The 21412-nt window shown below is 42.7% G+C and overlaps 2 protein-coding genes across 4 annotated transcripts in view; one reads left to right on the plus strand and one right to left on the minus strand.

The window, feature by feature from the left end:
• The window catches only part of dscamb (Down syndrome cell adhesion molecule b), a 129078-nt gene continuing 107666 nt past the window's right edge, over positions 1-21412 (minus strand). The window contains exons 27-33 of one of the 2 annotated variants that reach the window (XM_070970770.1): positions 20469-20645; positions 10319-10349; positions 9958-10073; positions 9663-9812; positions 7297-7497; positions 6577-6879; positions 1-1422 (exon numbers count right to left, since the gene is read on the minus strand). In XM_070970770.1, the coding sequence (XP_070826871.1) occupies positions 872-1422; positions 6577-6879; positions 7297-7497; positions 9663-9812; positions 9958-10073; positions 10319-10349; positions 20469-20645 (1529 nt within the window). In that variant the 3' untranslated portion in view covers positions 1-871. Of the gene's footprint in view, positions 1423-6576; positions 6880-7296; positions 7498-9647; positions 9813-9957; positions 10074-10318; positions 10350-20468; positions 20646-21412 lie in introns of both variants that reach the window. The other variant, XM_070970769.1, reaches the window with a different exon arrangement.
• Positions 7831-21412, plus strand: part of vmp1 (vacuole membrane protein 1) — a 198003-nt gene continuing 184421 nt past the window's right edge. For both annotated transcript variants that reach the window (XM_070970778.1, XM_070970780.1), the window contains exon 1: positions 7831-7840. The gene's annotated coding sequence lies outside the window, so the exon portion shown is untranslated. The remainder of the gene's footprint in view (positions 7841-21412) is intronic.

The raw sequence follows: 21412 nt of genomic DNA on the forward strand, positions 1-21412 counted from the left end.
TGTGCAAACATGACTAAGGACTTTATTAACCAAATCATTTTCCCCATAATATCCACAAATAAAAGTGATCTCTTTATATATATTCACATTGTATAATTTCATAGTGTGACAAAAATTCTCTTTTTTTTTCTTGTTTTTTTTTTTTCTTTTGATTTCCAGCCATTCCTATTAATTGTCATTTGATCAGTCGCCATGCAGTCATCAGAAAGGTTGAAAAACATTACGATTGGTCAGCATTGGCGGTTGTGTCCGGCGTCACTCTTCTCCTCTATTGGCTCTTCATAGTGCTAAAAACCCAGTCAGTTACCCAATCACAGATTTCATCACACTGCGACAATAAAATAAAAATAAATTAAGAAAGCAATGTTCTCCTGCAGAGTGCTCCAGAGTCCTCCTTCCCTTCCCTTCTTTTTTAGATATTTTCTGTTTTTATATAATAATAATAGTAATAATAATAATGACTATAATCGTCCTTGATATAAATTCAATAGTATTTTTTCTCTTTCTCAAATTTTAAATAAATCATTTTGGCAATCCTCATATGTTGTCACTTTAGAATAAAAGAATACTCAAGTAGAAAATAAAAACTGTGAGAGAAAATTTGTCAGAAGAGGAGCAAAGAGTGAGAGAATGAAAAGTGTGAAAGCAACAGAGAAGAGCGAGAGAGGAAAGAAAGAAAAGAGTGAAAGAAAGAAAGACAGACTCAAAGAAAAGCATCCACTTCAGACGCATGTCGGAAACGGCTCTATATACAACAATTTCTGTTGTGGAAAACTGTCCATCCTGTGCCTGTCGTCTGTCTCTTGTCCTTCCTCCTCCAGTGGTCTACAGTAGTCCTGTTGTCTGTAGCAGTCCGGTGTGTGTCCCAGTGTTATACCAGAGTGTAAGACTTGGCATAGGGGTTGTTGCTCTGTTTCAGGTGTCCTCTGGAGTCCAGCAGTGATTCCTGGGAAGTGCTGAGCTTGGCAGCCTGTGCTTGGGCAAGGTCTCCTGAGGAGGAGACCTCTGCCCGGACCTCACCCCGGGCCTCTCCCCTCTCCCGGACATCCCTGTGGGGGAGGGTGGAGGCAGTTCCTGGCTGCCACTGCTGCACTTCCCTAGGTGAGGGCACTTCCATGGGGGTGGGCTCCATGGGAGGTGGCCTCTTCAGGGTACGGTTCCTCTGGGGTTCCAGGCAGGTCTGGCCCATGGCTCCTCCTCCACTTCCTCTGGTTTCCCCTGTAGCACCAGCGCCAACTCCACTTGCTCCTGCTCCTCCTCCTCCTCCTCCTCCTCCACCACCACCACCACCACCACCTCCCCCTCCACTGCTGCTGCTGCCACTGCTGCTGCTGACTCCTCCACCTCGGGCTGCCAGTGGCACGCCACGATTCAACAGGAAGTCCATACGGAGGTAAGGCGGCAAGTGGACCAGCTCTCCTCCTGGGAGGAAAAACACAGGAGAGAAGCAGCTTTGTTCGATTACAGTTAACAGTGATATTCTGACATGTTGCTGGAAAATAATGAAAACATTACAGCAGTGTCGATTTTCTAACAGGCAGCAGTATACGCTCTGTAAAGACAAGTCTCTGCACATGCACACAATATTCTGTTTTTGCACTTATTTCAAACAAGACAATATTCCTCAGCACACAGGGCTGACCATACACAGGCAAGAGGCTGTGTGTCACAAACTGCAGAAAAAAACCCAAGATGCGTATTGTGAATGTGCTGAAATGTTTTCCCATTTTTGCTTGATGTATGATTTCTGCTGCTCATCAGTTTGGGGTCTCCTTTGTCGTATTTTATGTTTCATAATGCACCAAACAATTTCAGTGGGTGACAATTTCAGCGGGTGCAGTCGGGACTGCAGGCAGGCCAGTTTAGACTCTTTTACTCTGGGGCCATGCTGCTGGAATATGTACAGAATGTGGTTTTGCATTGTCCTAATGAAATAAGACAATGAGACCTTCCCTGAAAAAGACACCATCTACTTAGCAGCAAATGTTGCTCCAAAAGCTGTAGATATCATTCAGCATCAATGGCGCCTTCACAAATATGCAGGTTACCATGTGCATGCATGTTTGCACATGTCTCTCCTCAGATTCTCTGACTCTTTTAATGACATTATGTTGCAAATTCTTTGCAAAACAGTGATAAATACTATTGTACGTATGTCCAAAGCCCCCCCCCCCCCCCCCCCCAGACTCCGTTTGTACTACTCCATCCTCTCTGTGTAAATGAACTGCACACAGAGTTGAAAATCCATATTTAACTCACATTCACGCTGCCACGTTTTCTCACCTCAGGCCCTCCTGGAATTATGATTCACATAACTATTATTTTAATGTAATACCGATTTTCACCCAGTGTGAATCTATTTGATTTATGAGTTGCTATCAGGAAAAATGTGCAGAACATAATGTAATAGGGCGGTGAATACTATTATCTTTGCTATCATTGTGAGGGACTGATGCAATGATTCAGTTCCTGAGTTCTTTTCTTACTGTGATGAAGCTGAATGATAGACTATGTCTCAGCTGCTTGTCTATATCGTATACTGCAACAATTCTTGCTGGCATTCTGTAATTATCAAACCCCCTCTCTGCTGAGCTGCTCTGTAGGAGAGGAGAAACTGGAGTCTTATTAGAAGACAGGATGACTTGTAAATACCCATAGTGAGATAAACCAGGTCAGATTTACTAAATTAAATGAGTGATAAACCACAATTAAAAGCTGTCTCTTCAATCTTTAAGCAATTGTCTGAAGTGTTAGATAAGTGGTAGAGAAAGAGAGGGAGACACTTTGATTTGGTTCAGTGACTTTCTGGCACCTCTACTGCGATTACATTCCTTCTACTGATTGGACTACGTATTTCACAGAGCCAACCAATCCCTCACAAAAGGGTGCTTGGTTGCCAGATCTATCGGGCAGTGCTGGAGACTCAACACTTGATGAGCTGAGGATATGTGTGTACTGTTTCATGGCTGCCGAGGGGTTCATCTTTCAGAGATCAACAGGCATTTACAGGTGTGAAGTCAAATCACTTTTCGACACGTGTCCTCTCTCCAACACGTGCCGACACGCGAGCATGTGCACAGCCCACACATGCACACATGTAAGTATAAACTGTATGTACGCACATGTGCACGTGCACACACTTGCACGGTCCCTGCCAGCTACTCAGCATTAATGGCAGTGCAGAAGAGGCCATCTCTGTAAATTCAATCCAACATGCGACCTTGGAGAATGGATTTCTGGGTTCACAGGGAGAATGCATAATTTACTGTGTTTTATAATAAGCCCTATTAGTGCCAGTAAAGATGATGAATGGCTAGGAGTGTTAATTGAATTAAATATAGATTAAAGTGTTGCCGTGGGAGCTCATTAGAAATGTAGTTTGAAAATTCATCGGCCAGTTAATTGCAGATCGTATAGTAATGGGACAGTTTGTGTAACAAGAATACAACAGCAACTCTCTACCAAGCCATTAATCTGTGTAAGTGTCTGCTCCTTCTTCAGCTCACTGGGTACTATTGTGAAGGATAATGTCTTAATATTCTCCCACCTGTATTTCTGTATTTTGCATGTCATTCACATCACACAACATATTTACAGGCCTATCTTAGCTGAGTGCTGCCTGTTATTAACAGCACTGCCATAAAAGCCTGTGAGCAAAGTGTGAGAGTTGTAATGGGTCCAATGGATTTGCTCCACTGAAGAAGAAGAGCACAAATAAACAAAACTGTTCCTCTCAACGCAACATTGTCAGGTGGAGGTGGTCACATGACATGAGATTAGAGAGAGAGAGAGAGAGAGAGAGAGAGAGAGAGAGAGAGAGAGAGATGAACGAGAAGCCGTCCCTCTGCATTTGACCTTTGTGATGGACAGGTGAGGTCAGCTCAGGTCAGTCAGATGTAATAGAGACAGAGATGGGGTAGAAGCTTGGCCATTCACCAGCTGTCAGTGAAACTGGCCTCCACACTGGGTCTGGGTTTCAATAACTTAATCCTGTCATACACTCTACTCTGAATTTCCAAATGTGAAGAGAACTTTTCCTTATTTACTGTAGATCATAAAGATGAAGTGTGACAAACTGATACGCTACATGGAAAAAGTAGGTGCACTCTGCTTGTCTGCATACTTTTGTGTACTTTTGGTCTGGGACTGTTTTTCTTGCTTTGTGCTAGGTCACTCTGTCCCAATGAACAATTAAAGCTGCACGCCAGTATGCCAGTGTGCTTTTACATTACAGCATACAATGTGAAAGTGCTCACTGATGTACTGATGAAGCCACAGAGAGCTATCACCTGATTGTGCAGCTGTGTTTTAGCATCTTTCAACTTACTGTTTTAGTTTCACAGCCCACAACTGGTTTAGCCTCACCGCTCACATTAAGGAAGTTCCTTGCAGATGCAGGCAGCTGTTCCTAGCTGTTCTTTCCTTTTTTGCCATATCTTACACAGTCAAACTTTTCATATCTAGAAACAAAATCTGGTGGTCAGAGTAGCTATTTACAAAGACTTATAATGTCTTAAGTCCCAGAGATCCTGTGATTAAAATAATATGTGTAAATCCAACTGCCCCTCACTATACTCTATCTAGATACTTATTAATTGCCAAAGTTGCTGTGCGCCTCTCAGAAAATCACATTCTTATCATTTTACGGTTCATTGACTGTCAAGTCAACTGAAGTACATAACCTCTGACGCAGCTAAAAAAGCTGAAAATGCTAAAATGCTAATGAAAATATAGAATACACATTTAAGTCTAACTTCCTTGTGACATAAGAAATGTACTCCCAGTTTTCCTGCTCAAGCCCAACTTACAAATTGCCTCAGTTGTGCTAAATGTTAATACTAACATAATAACATAACTTGTTACAAATAGTCACAACCCACTAGGAAACTGTAGAAGCAACACAACTTGATTCTTATGCTATAATGTATCCCCCAAAGTAACCGACACCAGAGTCTAGCACTCAGTGATGCCACATCAGCCTGAAAGGCTAAGAGTCTGGTATTACACCAACGGTCTCCTCTGTGGCAGTAAAGTGCTGTTTTGTACTGAGTGACAGTAGCTTCACAAAAGGTTGACAGTTAGCCTTTTGTTGCCCTCTCTCCCTGGTGAACTGGTGATATGAGTCTGCTGTCCTGTACGCAAACGGCAAAAAGATAATGAGGCTTGAAACTCAAGAAGCAGATCTGATGGCCTCAACTCTTGTCTGCTCAAACTGAGGATTCTGGGACTGCGTACCCTTGCGTGCACACACACACACACACACACACACACACACACACACACACACACACACACACACACACACACACACACACACACACACAGACCGACATTTCTGGTTCTCGGACACCTCCAACAAGGCTAATTATCCGTGGCCCCAAACAGACTATAACAGGACAGCCGATGTGGTGATGGATGAGCTGTGTACATGTGTCAGGAGGAGGGGTGTCTGTCTGTCTGTGCTTCTGTGTGTGGTCAGCAGCCCGTCAGTATACTCTGCCAAAACTCGTAATTGATCTGTAGGGCAACCCAGAGGAGCGCAGGGTCATGTAAGGTAAGATGACCACAACCTGAGAGGACAGCACGGCAGGTTTTCTCAAACTGTAGTTGTAATGAAAGCCTTTAGAGACAGAGCCTTCGTGTAGTTCAAAAACATTGTTTACTAGGAAAAAAAAAATCTGTTCTCTTACAGTAAAAGGCATCCCTGGGGTGCTCTGGGAGGAAGTGCATCTGATAAGCCTGGTTTGTGATATGTGATGGGCTTGCTCACTGTGCTAAGGTGCTAAAGGTTAGAGGAAAAACAAGAAGCTACACTCACAGAAGAGAGAGGGATAAAGGATGCAAGTCTTCCACAAATCTAAAGTGCTGAGTAATGATTTAATGAGACTATACAGCACGTAGCAGCAGTCGCAAGACTAATGTTATGCACCCCCAGAAGTAGGTCGAGGTGGCCATTGACAACATTGCTGATGTTATTGTCGAGTTAACTGAGGAGCTACCACAAACAGCAAACTCTAAAAAGTAATACCACCATCTTTCTTACAAGCTGACTGATAAAAAAAAGCTTGAAGAGGAAGAGAGACCAATTTATTGACATGTGGTCACGATATGTGTGTTACCAGAGATAATAAAAGGGGTTTCTCATAGATTGTGAATGGATTACCCAAAAAAAGTGTTTAAAGACAGTGAAAGTTTGTTATCCTGCATCCTTGAGTTAATTTTCCGGTTATCATAGTTAGATGCTAAATGTGTCTTTGGATCTTTTTTCTTTTTTCCTCTTCTAAAATAGTCCATTTTAATCTATCCAATCAAATGTGATTTAGCTAATCAGCCCCATCATATAAAACTGCACTTAACTGTTAAACGTCACATTTCCCAAGCAAGCACTTGAGGTCTGATTGATACATTTCTTCTTCATCCTCCACCACAGGTGTGTGTGGATTTGATTTAAATCCCTCTTATGACAAAACCCTGTCCAATTGAATGGAAAAGGGACGGAGGGGCTGTTCCATGATTGTTTGGGGAAACAAGATTGAATGAATAAACTGAACTGTGTAGTAAACTCCACTTCCTCACCAGGTCTGTGCGCCTTGGGCACGGCCATGTTCATGACCCGACTGACGTCCTGAGGTTTGGGCGGTGAAGCGGTAAAGCGGCAGATGCCCGACTCAGATGGCGTGCTGGAGGTCAGGCTGTCAGTGTAGTCGTTGGTCCCCGCTGTCATCTGCTCAGATGAGGTGTCAGAGATGAAGCACTCGGTGATGGTGAACTTGGCGTGGCGGAGCTGCTCTTCCATCTTGGCGTGCTCATAGGCCCTGGCCAGCTCCTCGTAGGTGGATGACGCGCTTTCTGTTGATACCATGCTGCTCCGTGCCCGATCTAATAAATACACATTACACATCATGATACATAGGTTTAATTGTTGTTGTAGAGTGTAGCATTAGTCTTAAAAAACAGTCAGTATTTAACTTTATGTGATGGTTTTATGTGTTTTGGGGGATTTTGGCTTTATTTAAGAGGGAAATAGCGTAGGCTTGAGTTGGACTCACACCTTGGAAGCATCAGCCAAGAGTACGCCCCAAAGTTGCACTTTGAAATGGAAAAACTGCTGCCAATATGTTTTGGATTGCGCAGAATTCAATGTGAGAGCCATGCAGGTCACCTTCACACTTGAAAATCTCACCAAAGCAACACAATTTCCATCCCAACTTTCTAACTTTTAGTATAAAAAAAGCTTTGGGTTCATGTTGTTTCTTCATAGCTGTGATGGTCAGCCTCCACCCTGCTCGACTCTACCTGTGTCCTGTGAGGGGCTGACGCTGTAGCTGTCACTCTCTTTGTCCACAGATCCGGTGGCACGTGGTGTGGGGAGTCTCCAGTCAGTGGTCAGGGTGTGTGAGGAGCTGGTGGGGTGCGGCCGGTTCAGGGTCCACTGGCTGGCATAGCGGCTCCGTGCCGCGGCAGGACCAGCTTTGGCAGTGCGTCTGGCAGTGGGATCTGGCGATGAGAGAGCGGGACAAACTGTTGGTGAACAGAGTTTCTAACTGCTGCTCCATTTTTCAGTGTAATCAATTTAAGACCTCTGATACACCACTAACTGGCACTTTACTCTGCTGGACCATTTTGTTTTGATTCAGCTGCCAATTATATGCTGACAGATGGTTTAGATTTGTAAAATTTTGATATATTTCTGTATTTATTATTACTCTCTTGGTCTTGTATCTGACCTCTTTCAAATCTGAGAGATCCTAGTCTGGGAATAAATACATGTTCTGCTTGGATAAAACAGTAAATCACTATTCCACTCATAAGCATACATCAATGTTTACTGAAAGAGTCAATGTGTACCTGGGACTGGATAATATAAATTGCATTCCCTCAAAATCTAATTGTGAGACTTCTATTAGTCTCCAAGAGAGCATTTCATTTCTCAATTACTGCATCAATCATAGAATGAAATGAAAATATTTCTGCCTTCTTTAGGGGTGGCATCAAACAAACAAACAAACAAACAAACAAACAAACAAACAAACAAACAAACAAACAAACAAATGCAAGACCACAGGGACACATTGCCTGAAGCAGCTGCAGCTTAATACTTGATATGCACAAACCTGCAAGACGGAGTTAACAGTTGACAGTTTTTGGATTAAACAATGACTCTGCTAACATCCCACTGTTGTGCTGTTTGGATGTGGCTCATCAGTAACCAAAAACAACATGATTTGTAGCTGGACTCTAACATCGAGTTGGGAATCGGCGTCTCGCCCGCTGTGTTGTGGTACAAATGTACAGTTTACTCCCTGAGTGAACACTGAACATTACCACCCCACAGCTCTGTGCAATCATCCATCTTGAGCTCTACCTGTCTCCACACAGACATATAAATAGTATCGTATTCAGCCTGACCCAGACAGGCTGCTGCTCTGCGCACCGCTGGGCCAAATCAGAGTGAGAACCTTTAGAAAAGGCCTGGATTGGATCTGTGCGGAGAAGAATGGTGCTGGTAATTGTAGTAGGTCAGACAGTAATTCTATCAGAGGGGATGGAGGGATGAAAGGATGGAGCTGTTTGGCCAACCAAAAAAAAAAAAAGGGATGAGTCAGCTGGGTTCATGCCCCAGTGGCCAGGTTAAACGAACCAATCATGTGACTATATGCTTGCGCGTGAATGCATGTGTATGTGATTGTGACGAGGGCTAAGGTCGTGTTTGCAAGTGTGTGTTTGTGCTGAACTGCGATATTGTTCTTTGCGTTTTATGTCTTTCTGCGCTGTTCCGTGTGTGTGTGTATTGCAGATGGCCTGATACACTATGTGGGCGCACTGTTGTTGATGGCAGTTGGTAAACTGGTAAACATACTTTAAAAGCACGGTATGTCTATGGATAAAAACCTTGACTTCATATTTTGTGCTTCTGTTTCTTGGAATGTGTAATTTTACTGTAAAATTGGCAACAGAATTAAAATTTTAAACCATTTAATCAGCACAATATTACCTGCATGTCAATACGCACTAAAACTGTTACAAAAGTGAATCTTTTGGCCAATTTTGAGAGGAAAATATTAAAATCATTTCAGTGTATCACTACTTTGAGTGTGCGTGTCCATGTCTGTGCGTGCATGTGTGCACTCAGGTCCAACTGGCCAGTTGGAGCAAGGCAATCAGGAGAGGACGTGTCAAGAAGAGGCAGGGAGATCGCTACTCTTCATCAGTTCTGCTTCAGTGGAGCTCAAACACCAGAAGCACAGAAGCCGCTCTGCAGCACAGCTGCTGTGTCTTTGTAATCTCACCGCTGGAAGGCGGCTCACATGCTGTATGAGGGCAAACTATGGTTAAGCTAAGACAAGGTGGAAAAGCTATTTGCCTTGCGTGTAACTCAGATGAATGCGCAATGAAATGCTATTACCAGTGTTTATATCTTATGGTGCTGAGGCAAATTTCTTTTAAAGTGACATCTCGCTGCAAGAATATAACCATGTTGATTCAGGGGGAAAATTAGCAGTGCAAGATTCATAGCTGCTGAGTAACCAAACAAAAACAAAAACCCAGCTTTAGCAGTTTTTCAACAATATGCTTTCATTAGTAACACAGGACTAGCACAGTACTATTAATATTAGTAGGAAAGGAAATAAATGTTGAGCACTGACGGTGGTGGGACTCACTGGTTCCAGGCCTGGCATCGGACACGTCTACCAGCGGTCCAGTGGCCTGGGACAGAGACTGGTAGTGGACTGTGTGGGTCACTGTGGAGGATTTTTGCTTGTTTGTCTCCCCAAAATCATTGTCTGTCAACAGCACGGTGGACCTGTCATCTAAGAGACAGAAAAACAACAGAGAGAGCCGGACAGAGGGGGAAGCAGGAAGGAACAGACAAAAGAGATAGAGAAAAAAATTATAATCATAAGCATAATGAATATGGTGACTGATAAGAACAAGGTCTCACTTCAAGCATCTTACCGATTGTCTCCATGGTGTCCCTCTCCTCGATGAGGAGCTGGGCTCTGGGGATGTCGATGTGCATTCTTAACGTCTGCTGCTGCTTGTTCACTGTGTCTGGAGTCCGTGTGTTCTTACTGAGGGGTTTAATGAGAAAAATCCATTACTTTTCAACTGTGTGATTCTGCATTGTATCGCAGAAATGCTAGCTCAATTCCATTCAAGTTGATAAGTAGCTGTAAGAAGGCGAGAGGGGCAGCATATCCAGCATGCAGAATATTTTATTTTTACTGATGGGTACTGTAACTCTGGGCTACACTGTGATTTATGTTCACTGCTTGAAGGAAAACGGCTAGCATAAATTAAAATTAAGCGTACATACCTCATCAGCATTTCTGCCAGGCTTTTGGCATCTGTGAAGTCAGCAAAGAGGCAGTTAATACCATAATAGCACTGTCCTAGTTGATAAGCTACAGCAGTGGAAATACTGTACAATCACTGATAATTCCACTTACAAAAGGGCCACGGAAGCATGTCAGAGAGTTTGAAAAATGAACGTGGAGGTGTTTGACCTCAAAAGACTGCTAATGGAGTTTCTTGATTGCAAGTTTCACCTCAGTTTTTCAAGGTTTATCAAAAGATTTTGTAGGGTTACTAGGGGAACTACCTTAATTTGATGTTGCATTCATTGATAAAATAACGGGGCACCATCTTCCTCAGCTAAGAAGGACTGCAGAAATTAACTGCTATAACGCTGATAAAATATTAACGAATGGACTAACAGTAAACCAGTCTGATAATCTGAAGTGTAAACTCTGGATACAGGGATCGTATATATTCAGTTCAAAAGGACACCGTCTAACCAGGACTTATATCAAAATATCATTTATTAAGCAGAATTATGGATAATGAGTGATGTATCAGGGATAATAAGACAGAAGATGGAAGATGATATGACAGAACACACAAGAAACTTATGGCAACACAATGGTAAATAAATTGGCGATAGTGAGAGGTAGTTGAAAGGGAATAATGGGGACGCGAACGTAGAGTTAAGGGAATAAACGATTAACGGACAGAATTTGGACAAATTGACCGTTTCTTAACCTCACGGACCAACTCTTATTCAAACCCGCTTAGCGTGCCTACTTGACTGATGGCGTCCCGTTGTGCTCTGCTCCGAACTAACTCGAAGACGTTCCAGATGTTCGTCCGTGGCTCGATCTGCTCAGTGGTCTGGTGGAAGGCCCAGGCACCGAGGAGACGAGCTGATGTCGAACGGGGGCATCTCTGGAACTGGTTCTGAGTCCGTGACGGATTACTTTAGACTGATAGTACAAATCAAGCCTCTTCGATGGCCGGTCGAAGAAGGCTACAATTGGTATTACTTGCCTAAATTTACTGATGTTAAAATAAAAACGTTTGGCTAAACAAACAAAAGGTTAACTTGAAAACTTGAAGCAAATTATAAGAATACGTCTTCTGAAAATAACTTACGCTACTCGAAATGGCTTGAGTAGCTCGAAGACGAAAAACTTAAAGAGCAAAACGACTGGGCAAAACTTAAGACAAAGAAGTAAGAAAAAGAACTCAGCTGAGAGTAACTAGACGTAGAAAAACAAGAAAACAAAAGAACCAAAGAACTAACTAACTAACAACTAACGCGCACTACATGCAGTTTTTAAAGGTCGCTCCGGGGCGTGTCGAAAGGGCAGGCCATCGAATCACGTGAGACGGTTTGCGACGTGCGATCGCCTCAAGGAGCTGAACTAATCAATGATTCATACGAGGGGCTCATCTGCTTCTCACTATGGTCAATCACATATAATTTCAATGACAAATTTTCAATGACATTTCACCATTGTTCACAGCATGCATTAGACACTTACTATGGTTGGGTGACAACATTAAATGGTAATCATGGTACAGTTTCATCCCAACATGTATAATGATTCAATGTATAACTAATACAAAAATAAAGATACAGGAATAAAGAAGGCAGACTATATTTGCCAAAAATGATTATCACTATTACGGTTACTTATTAAACGCATCACGTCAAACGTATTCAACCTGACCGTTATGAACCTCTAGATGGCAGTATGGTTCCATGGTAAAAATTCAGACAAACTTTATATAACAGTTAAAATCACAACTTTGTCATACTTCAAGTTAGAGGGACGGGAAGAACATCAACATTGTGTGTACAATGAGTCCTGTAAGGTAAAAACATAAACATTTAAGTTCAACATAGAAGTTTGGTTATCCTGGAGTATTAGGAAAAAGCACACAAGCATACACCACAAGTTGCTTCAGGAATGTCCAATTTACAACCCATCGGCATTATCTGATTTTGGAGGTTCCTCTGAGGCATGGCATTTGTCCCTCCAGACAGTTTTATTGTCCTGATCTCTCTTGGGGCTATCAGGAGAGAATTAGCATTGCCATGAGAAACATAATGAGGAGAAGGTGAGGAGAAGGCCACCTTTGATGTTGAGGTGTCTGTGTCCCTGGCTTCCCTGAAAAGAAAACATGGAGGAGATGTCTCTTGTCCAGACATCTTGTCTCTGAAATTAACCTCTTCCCTGTAAACAGTTCAAATGGTCAATAGCTCTTGAAAGTTGGGATGCTTTACAACTCCATTTCTCCTGAAGGAATGCAGAGAGGGTAAGAGAAGGTCAGTTAGAGGCCAGTTCTGCTACATATCCCCCACTCGATTCGATGATCGCTGTCCAGGGAACTTCGGATCGCTGAAAAACTAAGCAGAACAGGTCGCATGCGGCAGCATTTGAACAGAGTTGGTATCCGTTAAGGTGTTCTATGAATCTACAGATTATTATAGTGGCTTTCGATGGGACTATATGAGACACAAAGTAATAACCAGACACAAGTTCTAGAATCGCAGGGACTACATTTGGTAACTTTACATTATGAGCTTAGGGTACACTTGAAGAGAAAGAAAAACAAACAAAAACGTGATTCTAAAAGTTTACAGGTAACCTAGGGATATGGGGGAATCCTACTTGCAGCTAAACTGTCCACTGAGGATCCAATGTCAAACAACACACCCAACATTAATATGTCAACTAATTGTGTGTGAGGTAGTCAACCTGCTCTACAGAAAAGAGAGAAGAGAAGAACAAAAAAAAAAAAAAAATATATATATATATATATATATATAACTTTTTACAGATTGAAGTTCGTCTACGGATCAATTGACCTTATTCAACCAACTGCGTTATCTGACAAGAGTCTGATGCTGAAAAGAGTGTCGAAGGCAGCAACTGCTGTTAACAAACCACCAATAAATTGTTTGTATCTCTTATTGTGTCCACTTAATTCTGACTGAGTGATAGTGAACTTTTGTAACTGCTGCAACGTGTGGATTGTATCTGCTGTTGTACCTTTTAATTAGGATCACTGAAATCGTTATGGCATAAACTGTCCCCCACTTGATTACTAGTCAAATGGATGGAGTTCGAATTGTTGGAGGTATTCAGACAGAGATGTCTAATTCAGATTTCTTCTATACTCCTGGTACCTTAAAAATAGTTAATCCTTCTTCCCAGTAGTCAACGTTATATAATGTAATTTAACTCTCAACTGAGACTATGGCGTCCCCGTTCATTCCCATGGGGGTTTTGTGTGGTTTTATCTGGTTGCAGTGTACCCACTTGAAGATAGGCTTTCACGCTCTCACCTAAGTTTTTCTGGGCAAAGGAGAATGTCGCCTTAAGATGCTCATGCAAGTCAGTCATGTACTGATGCACAGTATATGCCGTGGCAATGTTGGCTTCACCTGGTTGATAGAGCAGGTGCATTGGTAGAGTCATCTGCCGACCCGTCATTATCTCAAAAGGAGAGAAGCCTATGGTGGTATGTGGCATTGCTCTGATAGCCATCAGAATCAAAGTCAGTTGCAAATCCCAGACTTTGTGTTCAGCGTGTGGAGAGTCATGGGCGTGCATTAGCATCACCCCCCTGTGGCTCTGATATACCGCGAGGGCAACAGAAGCTAGTGCATCAGAGACATGAATGAGAAAGCCCAGGACGGGGAAGAAGAACAGAAGGGCACGAGAAAGAAGGCCATGAAGCACAGGATATGGCGTCTGGATGGACCTGAGGTCGTCAGAGAAAGTAGGTGTGCCAAGAGCACTGGGATGTGGTCGAGTGACAGCAGCAGAGAGCGGTGTTCGAGGCGGAGTGACGATGCGGATATCAGGGGCGGGTGGGTGGGGAAAAAGGTCCGGTTTAAAGTTCTCAGTGTCAGGGGGAGTTTCTTCCTCAACCCCTGGCAGTGACCAAAGGATGTTGTGGACTGTATCTACCTGAGTGTCCAATCTGACCAGTACATCGCTGCTGATGTAGATATCATGTATTTGGGGCAACCACAAAGGCATGAGTCAGCTTTCTATGACGCCATTCCACCTTCAATGAGTAGATACCATCGGCTGCCAAAATTGGTTGAGGCAGAGGATCTGTAGGAAGGCAGGAGGTGGTTTTCACAAGCTGGCTGCTGGAGTGGTCTTGTACTACTGTCTCAGAGAATTGCCAGCTGATAGCTGACTTGTCAGCACAGAGGGCCAAGACCGTGTCATCAGCATAAACATCACTTACATCAGCGTTGTTGACCACTTTTGGACAGTCTTTACTGTCAGCGGCAGTGTCATCGAACTTACACAGAAAAGTGTCTTGTTCGGTCAACAGTTCCTGTTGTGGCCAAGGTGATGTTGGGGTGACATCTGGAGTCATGCGTGATGGCTCATCATCCCCAGTGGCCTCTGGTGGTTCTGGGGGAATGCTCTGGCTCCCAGGCTCAGAGTCAAGGGCATAGCATTGAGTCATGTCTTTGAGATATTGGCTGGTTTGATCTGAACCACCAGGGTTTGGTTCAAACCGAGCTATGTTGCGAGCGATCTTATCTAAGTCTCTATCTGTAGGCCCATGCGCCGTATAGTTAGAGGTGGCTGGATTAAGACGCTGAATGGGGCTCTCCCTTTCACGGTTAGGTGAGAGAATCCTTGGATCATAAACTGGTTCCAGTGGAACTCGTGGGGAGGAAACATCCCGTCGGGTGTTTCCAAGGACCTTAGTGTCTCCTTTCTCTTCTGGAAGGAAATCATCAAGAGATATTCAGCGTCTTCCTTTTTGTTCAAAGGGAAGTTCTTTTCTGGCGCTTGCCAGTTTTGTTTCCATCAGTTGTCGCTGATGGTGGGCTTCACTAGCCTGCTCCTCAGCCTGCACCAGACGTGCATGCATGTCGCGGAGGTGCCCTTGGTCAGATTCGGCAGATTCAGCTTGGAGTTGAATCTGGTGCTCCAAGTGTTCCACCGAGAAGTATTTTATCCAAATCTCTTTCTTTACTCGTTTCAATCAAACATTCTTTTACCTGGGCTAGTTCTGACTCCAGCCGTTTAGTCTCCCTTTCTTGTGACTCTTCATTAGAGATTAACCTCTGAATTTGTCCCTCTGCCTCAAGCAGGGACTGTCTCTGGGTTTCACTCTTCTCTTGCAGGGCCTGATTCTCATGTTTGTAGGCTCTTAGCCTCTCATCCGCTTGTCTTAACAGCTTGTACGCATGCCTGAGCTGGGCAGTTGCCACCACTGCTATGCTTCCAAGTGTTTTAGGCTTGTCTTTACTCTTAACTTCATCACTTAACACCGGAAGGGTTAACCGTGACATGATAGCTTCTAAGCCCTTGGGATCAGTAGTGTAGATTTGGTCTAGGTAGCCAGGCAGCAAATCTCCAGTCAGATCCATTAATGCCAATTCCACATTATCGGGGCGGTCCCTCTCAATGGAGGGTCCAGACTGGTCTACGCCTGCCATGTTGGAATACGGCTTTACTTAGGTTACAGGGCAACTTGGTTAAAAGAGTTTAAACTTGTGTGTGTCTTCACGAAAACAAGGTTAAAATTGAACACAATAGCATGCAAGTAAATTAACAAATGGTTAAATTCAAGAAGCAAGTGTAAAACGATTTTAAATCTTTAAGTTCTTATTTATTTTATTTTATTTTTTTGTTTTTATTTAAGCCTTAATCCAAATTTCAAATGTTTGTTAGCATACATACAAAACTATTGAAGTCGGTAAATAAGCAAGCGTGTAGGTTTCAAAGTTTATTTATTGTTAATTTATTTATTTAGGATGTTCCTTATAGGCATACAGCTGTACCTCTGATTTAGTTTGAGAAATTGCCAATCCAGTTTACAATTAGAATTTAGAAAGTTATTGTGATTCTTTGACCTACTCAAGTAAACAAATGAAATGATGCTTTATTTGTTTTTGAATTTGGAAGTAATTTAGCATATTAGCAATTACTTAAGTGTAAATGTGGAAGTAATCTGCAATGAGACTAGGATAATCGGTTCTGGTCGATAAGTACAAACTTGGTTAATCACACTGCTAGAATGACAATTCCAAAATTTTGAGTTTAATGTAATGGTCAAACTATAAATGCCAATTAACCTGACTGAGATAATAAAGTAAAGGATTAAATGAGTAACTGGATTTTAAGAGTAGGTTAAATAAGAAGAAAATAATACTTTGGGTAATACAGTTTAAACTATCATGGGTTGCACACAGGGCTGCACGGTGGCGCAGCAGGTAGTGCGCGTGCCTCACAGCAAGAAGGTTGCCGGTTCAATCCCTGGGTCAGGCGGGGCCTTTCTGTGTGAAGTTTGCATGTTCTTCCCGTGCATGCGTGTCCACCTCCCTCTGGTGGACACTTCGGTTAACGGAGTTTGACGTGTGTCTTCCAACTTGTGTGTGCAACCCATCCATCTATTATCTATACCGCCTATCCCTTTCGGGGTTGCGGCTGGAGCCTATCCCAGCTACAATGGACCCTGAACCGGTCGCCAGCCGATTGCAGGACAAACAAACATTCACACTCACACTCACACCTACGGACAATTTAGAGTCATCAATTAACCTAATGAGCATGTTTTTGGTCTGTGGGAGGAGCTAAAGTTAACTCTCAAGTTAACTTTAGCTTCTTAGCTACGGGTTAACACCAAAGGAAGATCCGCTCCGACGAGTCATCTGGATAACGGACCTACGTACAAGTTAAAATTCAACAAGACAAAATAAGCACGGTGGCTTTTCCTTCAATTCTCTTTTCAGCACAGGTTCTCTTCGAACACTAGATCAGCACTTCGGCTCAGCCAGATTCACTGGACTGTAATCAGATCGCTACTACGATCAACCAATAAGATTCCACTCTCGTATCAGTGGTTCATTGAATCCACCAAACTAACAATCGTTTCTTTTAAAACGTTCACAAATGACCGGCGTTGGTCACAACTTTTATCAGCGGTTCATCGCATAAACAACTAGCAATCGCTTCTTTTAATTCTCACGAAGGACCTGCTTTGGTCACAACTTTATTAAAGCAAATCAAGAGTCTGCGCTCTTTATCAAGGCGGATATCCGCTCTATTCCCCCACTGTCAAGCAGTTGTCCCTTATCAGGTAGCTCGTCTGATACAGAGACGCGAGGGTTCTGTACCGATCAAGTTTGCTGGAAACTCGCAGCCAAACTGACCTAATACAGGACACAATCATAACCCTGGAACATCGCAGCAGTTGTTAACGTGCCAACAGGCCTTTCAACATTAATAGCGTTCGGCGACGCAGCATGCACAATGTAATTCAAAATTCTTCAATATTCAATCAGAGCTCAAAATATCATCAGGATTCAGTTAATTCACACTTAAAACAAGAACACATATATAGTTTGCACAGGTTGAAATGCTCACACACAAAGCCACAGTTTATCAAAACAGCGCACAAACGTAGTTGAGTCAAACAGCGCACATAAGATTCTCAGTGGAAAGTCAGCACAGATGTGATGCGATGAAACCTTAATTACTGAATAGCACAATTTGAATCCGCCTCACACGGGGGGCACCATATAAATGTAGGGTTACTAAGGGAACTACCTTAATTTGATGTTGCATTCGTTGATAAAATAACGGGGCACCACCTTCCTCAGCTAAGAAGGACTGCAGAAATTAACTGCTATAACGCTGATAAAATATTAACGAATGGACTAACAGTAAACCAGTCTGATAATCTGAAGTGTAAACTCTGGATACAGGGATCGTATATATTCAGTTCAAAAGGACACCGTCTAACCAGGACTTATACCAAATATCATTTATTAAGCAGAATTATGGATAATGAGTGATGTACCATGAATAATAAGACAGAAGATGGGAGGTGATATGACAGAACACACAAGAAACTTATGGCAACACAATGGTAAATAGATTGGCGATAGTGAGAGGTAGTTGAAAGGGAATAATGGGGACGCGAACGTAGAGTTAAGGGAATAAACGATTAACGGACAGAATTTGGACAAATTGACCGTTTCTTAACCTCACGGACCAACTCTTATTCAAACCCGCTTAGCATGCCTACTTGACTGATGGCGTCCCGTTGTGCTCTGCTCCGAACTAACTCGAAGACGTTCCAGATGTTCGTCCATGGCTAGATCTGCTCAGTGGTCTGGTGGAAGGCCCAGGCACCGAGGTGACGAGCTGATGTCGAACTTGGGCGTCTCTGGAACTGGTTCTGCGGTGTCGGTTACAGATGAGGGACTGCTCCGGATGGTTGTTAGCCGGACCAAGGATCAACAGCTGGCTGCAGGGTTTGGTTCGGTTGAGTCCGTGACGGATTACTTTAGACTGATAGTACAAATCAAGAGTCCCTTCGATGGCCGGTCGAAGAAGGCTACAATTGGTATTACTTGCCTAAATTTACTGATGTTAAAACAAAAACGTTTGGCTAAACAAACAAAAGGTTAACTTGAAAACTTGAAGCAAATTATAAGAATACGTCTTCTGAAAATAACTTACGCTACTCGAAATGGCTTGAGTAGCTCGAAGACGAAAAACTTAAAGAGCAAAACGACTGGGCAAAACTTAAGACACAGAAGTAAGAAAAAGAACTCAGCTGAGAGTAACTAGACGTAGAAAAACAAGAAAACAAAAGAACCAAAGAACTAACTAACTAACAACTAACGCGCACTACACGCAGTTTTTAAAGGTCGCTCCGGGGCGTGTCGAAAGGGCAGGCCATCGAATCACGTGAGACGGTTTGTGACGCGCGATCGCCTCAAGGAGCTGAACTAATCAATGATTCATACGAGGGGCTCATCTGCTTCTCACTATGGTCAATCACATATAATTTCAATGACAAATTTTCAATGACATTTCACCATTGTTCACAGCATGCATTAGACACTTACTATGGTTGGGTGACAACATTAAATGGTAATCATGGTACAGTTTCATCCCAACATGTATAATGATTCAATGTATAACTAATACAAAAATAAAGATACAGGAATAAAGAAGGCAGACTATATTTGCCAAAAATGATTATCACTATTACGGTTACTTATTAAACGCATCACGTCAAACGTATTCAACCTGACCGTTATGAACCTCTAGATGGCAGTATGGTTCCATGGTAAAAATTCAGACAAACCTTATATAACAGTTAAAATCACAACTTTGTCATACTTCAAGTTAGAGGGACGGGAAGAACATCAACATTATGCGTACAATGAGTCCTGTAAGGTAAAAACATAAACATTTAAGTTCAACATAGAAGTTTGGTTATCCTGGAGTATTAGGAAAAAGCACACAAGCATACACCACAAGTTGCTTCAGGATTGTCCAATTTACAACCCATCGGCATTATCTGATTTTGGAGGTTCCTCTGAGGCATGGCATTTGTCCCTCCAGACAGTTTTATTGTCCTGATCTCTCTTGGGGCTATCAGGAGAGAATTAGCATTGCCTTGAGAAACATAGTGAGGAGAAGGTGAGGAGAAGGCCACCTTTGATGTTGAGGTGTCTGTGTCCCTGGCTTCCCTGAAAAGAAAACATGGAGGAGATGTCTCTTGTCCAGACATCTTGTCTCTGAAATTAACCTCTTCCCTGTAAACAGTTCAAATGGTCAATAGCTCTTGAAAGTTGGGATGCTTTACAACTCCATTTCTCCTGAAGGAATGCAGAGAGGGTAAGAGAAGGTCAGTTAGAGGCCAGTTCTGCTACAATTTCAATGACATTGAACATGTGCACTTACAAGTGTGTTTCTCTGTGCATGTTTGCACACAGGCATGTTGGCTCAGACTGGATATATGTAGGTGCTGTAACATGCACAGCATCATGCCCTCTCGATTTCTTCATTCGTCTACATTTGTTAGACTTTTATTTCATTTTATATATTATTGTCATGCTATAGATGTGATCATTTTAGATTGTGAATCCAATGTATGCTTCTAATCATGTCAAAGATCATACATCAGAAAGTCAAACACCCTCTCTCTCTATGGTATTAGTTTCTTCCAAAAGCTGTAGGATGAAATCGGGTAGCCTATGCACCTGCATGCACTCAGCACTCACTCTCCATCAGTGCTGGAGGAGCTGTAGGCTACAGATGAACTGTGTGTTGCTGAAGTGGTGAGTAGAGCATCAATCCCATTTTCAAATATAAACCATAATTTGATCTGCAACCCACCTCTGAGTCTCTTGAGCCTCTGCTCCCTCCTTCTCCTCTTTAGCACCATGAGCATGATGAAGACCAGTACAGCTACCACTAGAACAGATGTGATGGTTACCACCATCTTCAGACCTCCGCTGCCTGACATGTTGTCTGAGATGGGATCTCCCGTCTTCAGCAGGGGAGGGATGGTGCCTTTTAGAATAAACACATGAACAGACACGTTTATGAGGAATTAATGCACAGACACAGAGAGTCTCATCTGATTGTTCATCTACAGCGTTGCCGCTTGACTCAGCCTTTAGTCTGTCTGCTCGATGAGGTATGACCTCCTGGTTTTTTAATAATGTTTTGTTCTGCTGGTTTTGTTGCTGTTAATGTGAAACATTTGTTCCAAGCAACTACTTTGTAACAGCAGCATAACAAGGTTGAAAAACAATAACTCCTGCAGGTAAAGGGTGAAAGAAAAAAATATTTTTTAGGCAGCACAGTCAAAGATTGCACTAGCAAAAAAAAATGCTTGGGAATGAAACTTTGAATAGTGATTTTCCACATACATGCTTTTTAATGTGCAGACTTGTAATCCTTCAGCACTAAAGAAATCTGTGACTTCCTTATGTTGCATTTCTTCTAGTGGATTTAGTTCCGCACACACTGGCAAAGCAATGTAAGTCCTTTATGAACTTTTCTAACTTGAGCTTTCTATATATTATTTTTATTACCAGCCATCCATCTATTTTTTGAACAAGGTCACAGCAGTCTGGAGCCTCTCAGGACACACTGGGCTCATTGTAGACAGAGCCAACACATAAAGACACATAAAAACATCACATAAACAGGCAATTTTGAGTCTCCAGTTCAGCTGGATTCAAACTCATCTCTACTTTATTGGCATTCCTCTCAGTCATAGGAGATCGAAGCTGGGGCACCAGGTTTCTAGGAGACTGAACATGTCCTGTTAG

The sequence above is a fragment of the Chaetodon trifascialis genome, chromosome 9, assembly GCF_039877785.1.
Source record: "Chaetodon trifascialis isolate fChaTrf1 chromosome 9, fChaTrf1.hap1, whole genome shotgun sequence".
NCBI lineage: Eukaryota > Metazoa > Chordata > Actinopteri > Chaetodontiformes > Chaetodontidae > Chaetodon > Chaetodon trifascialis.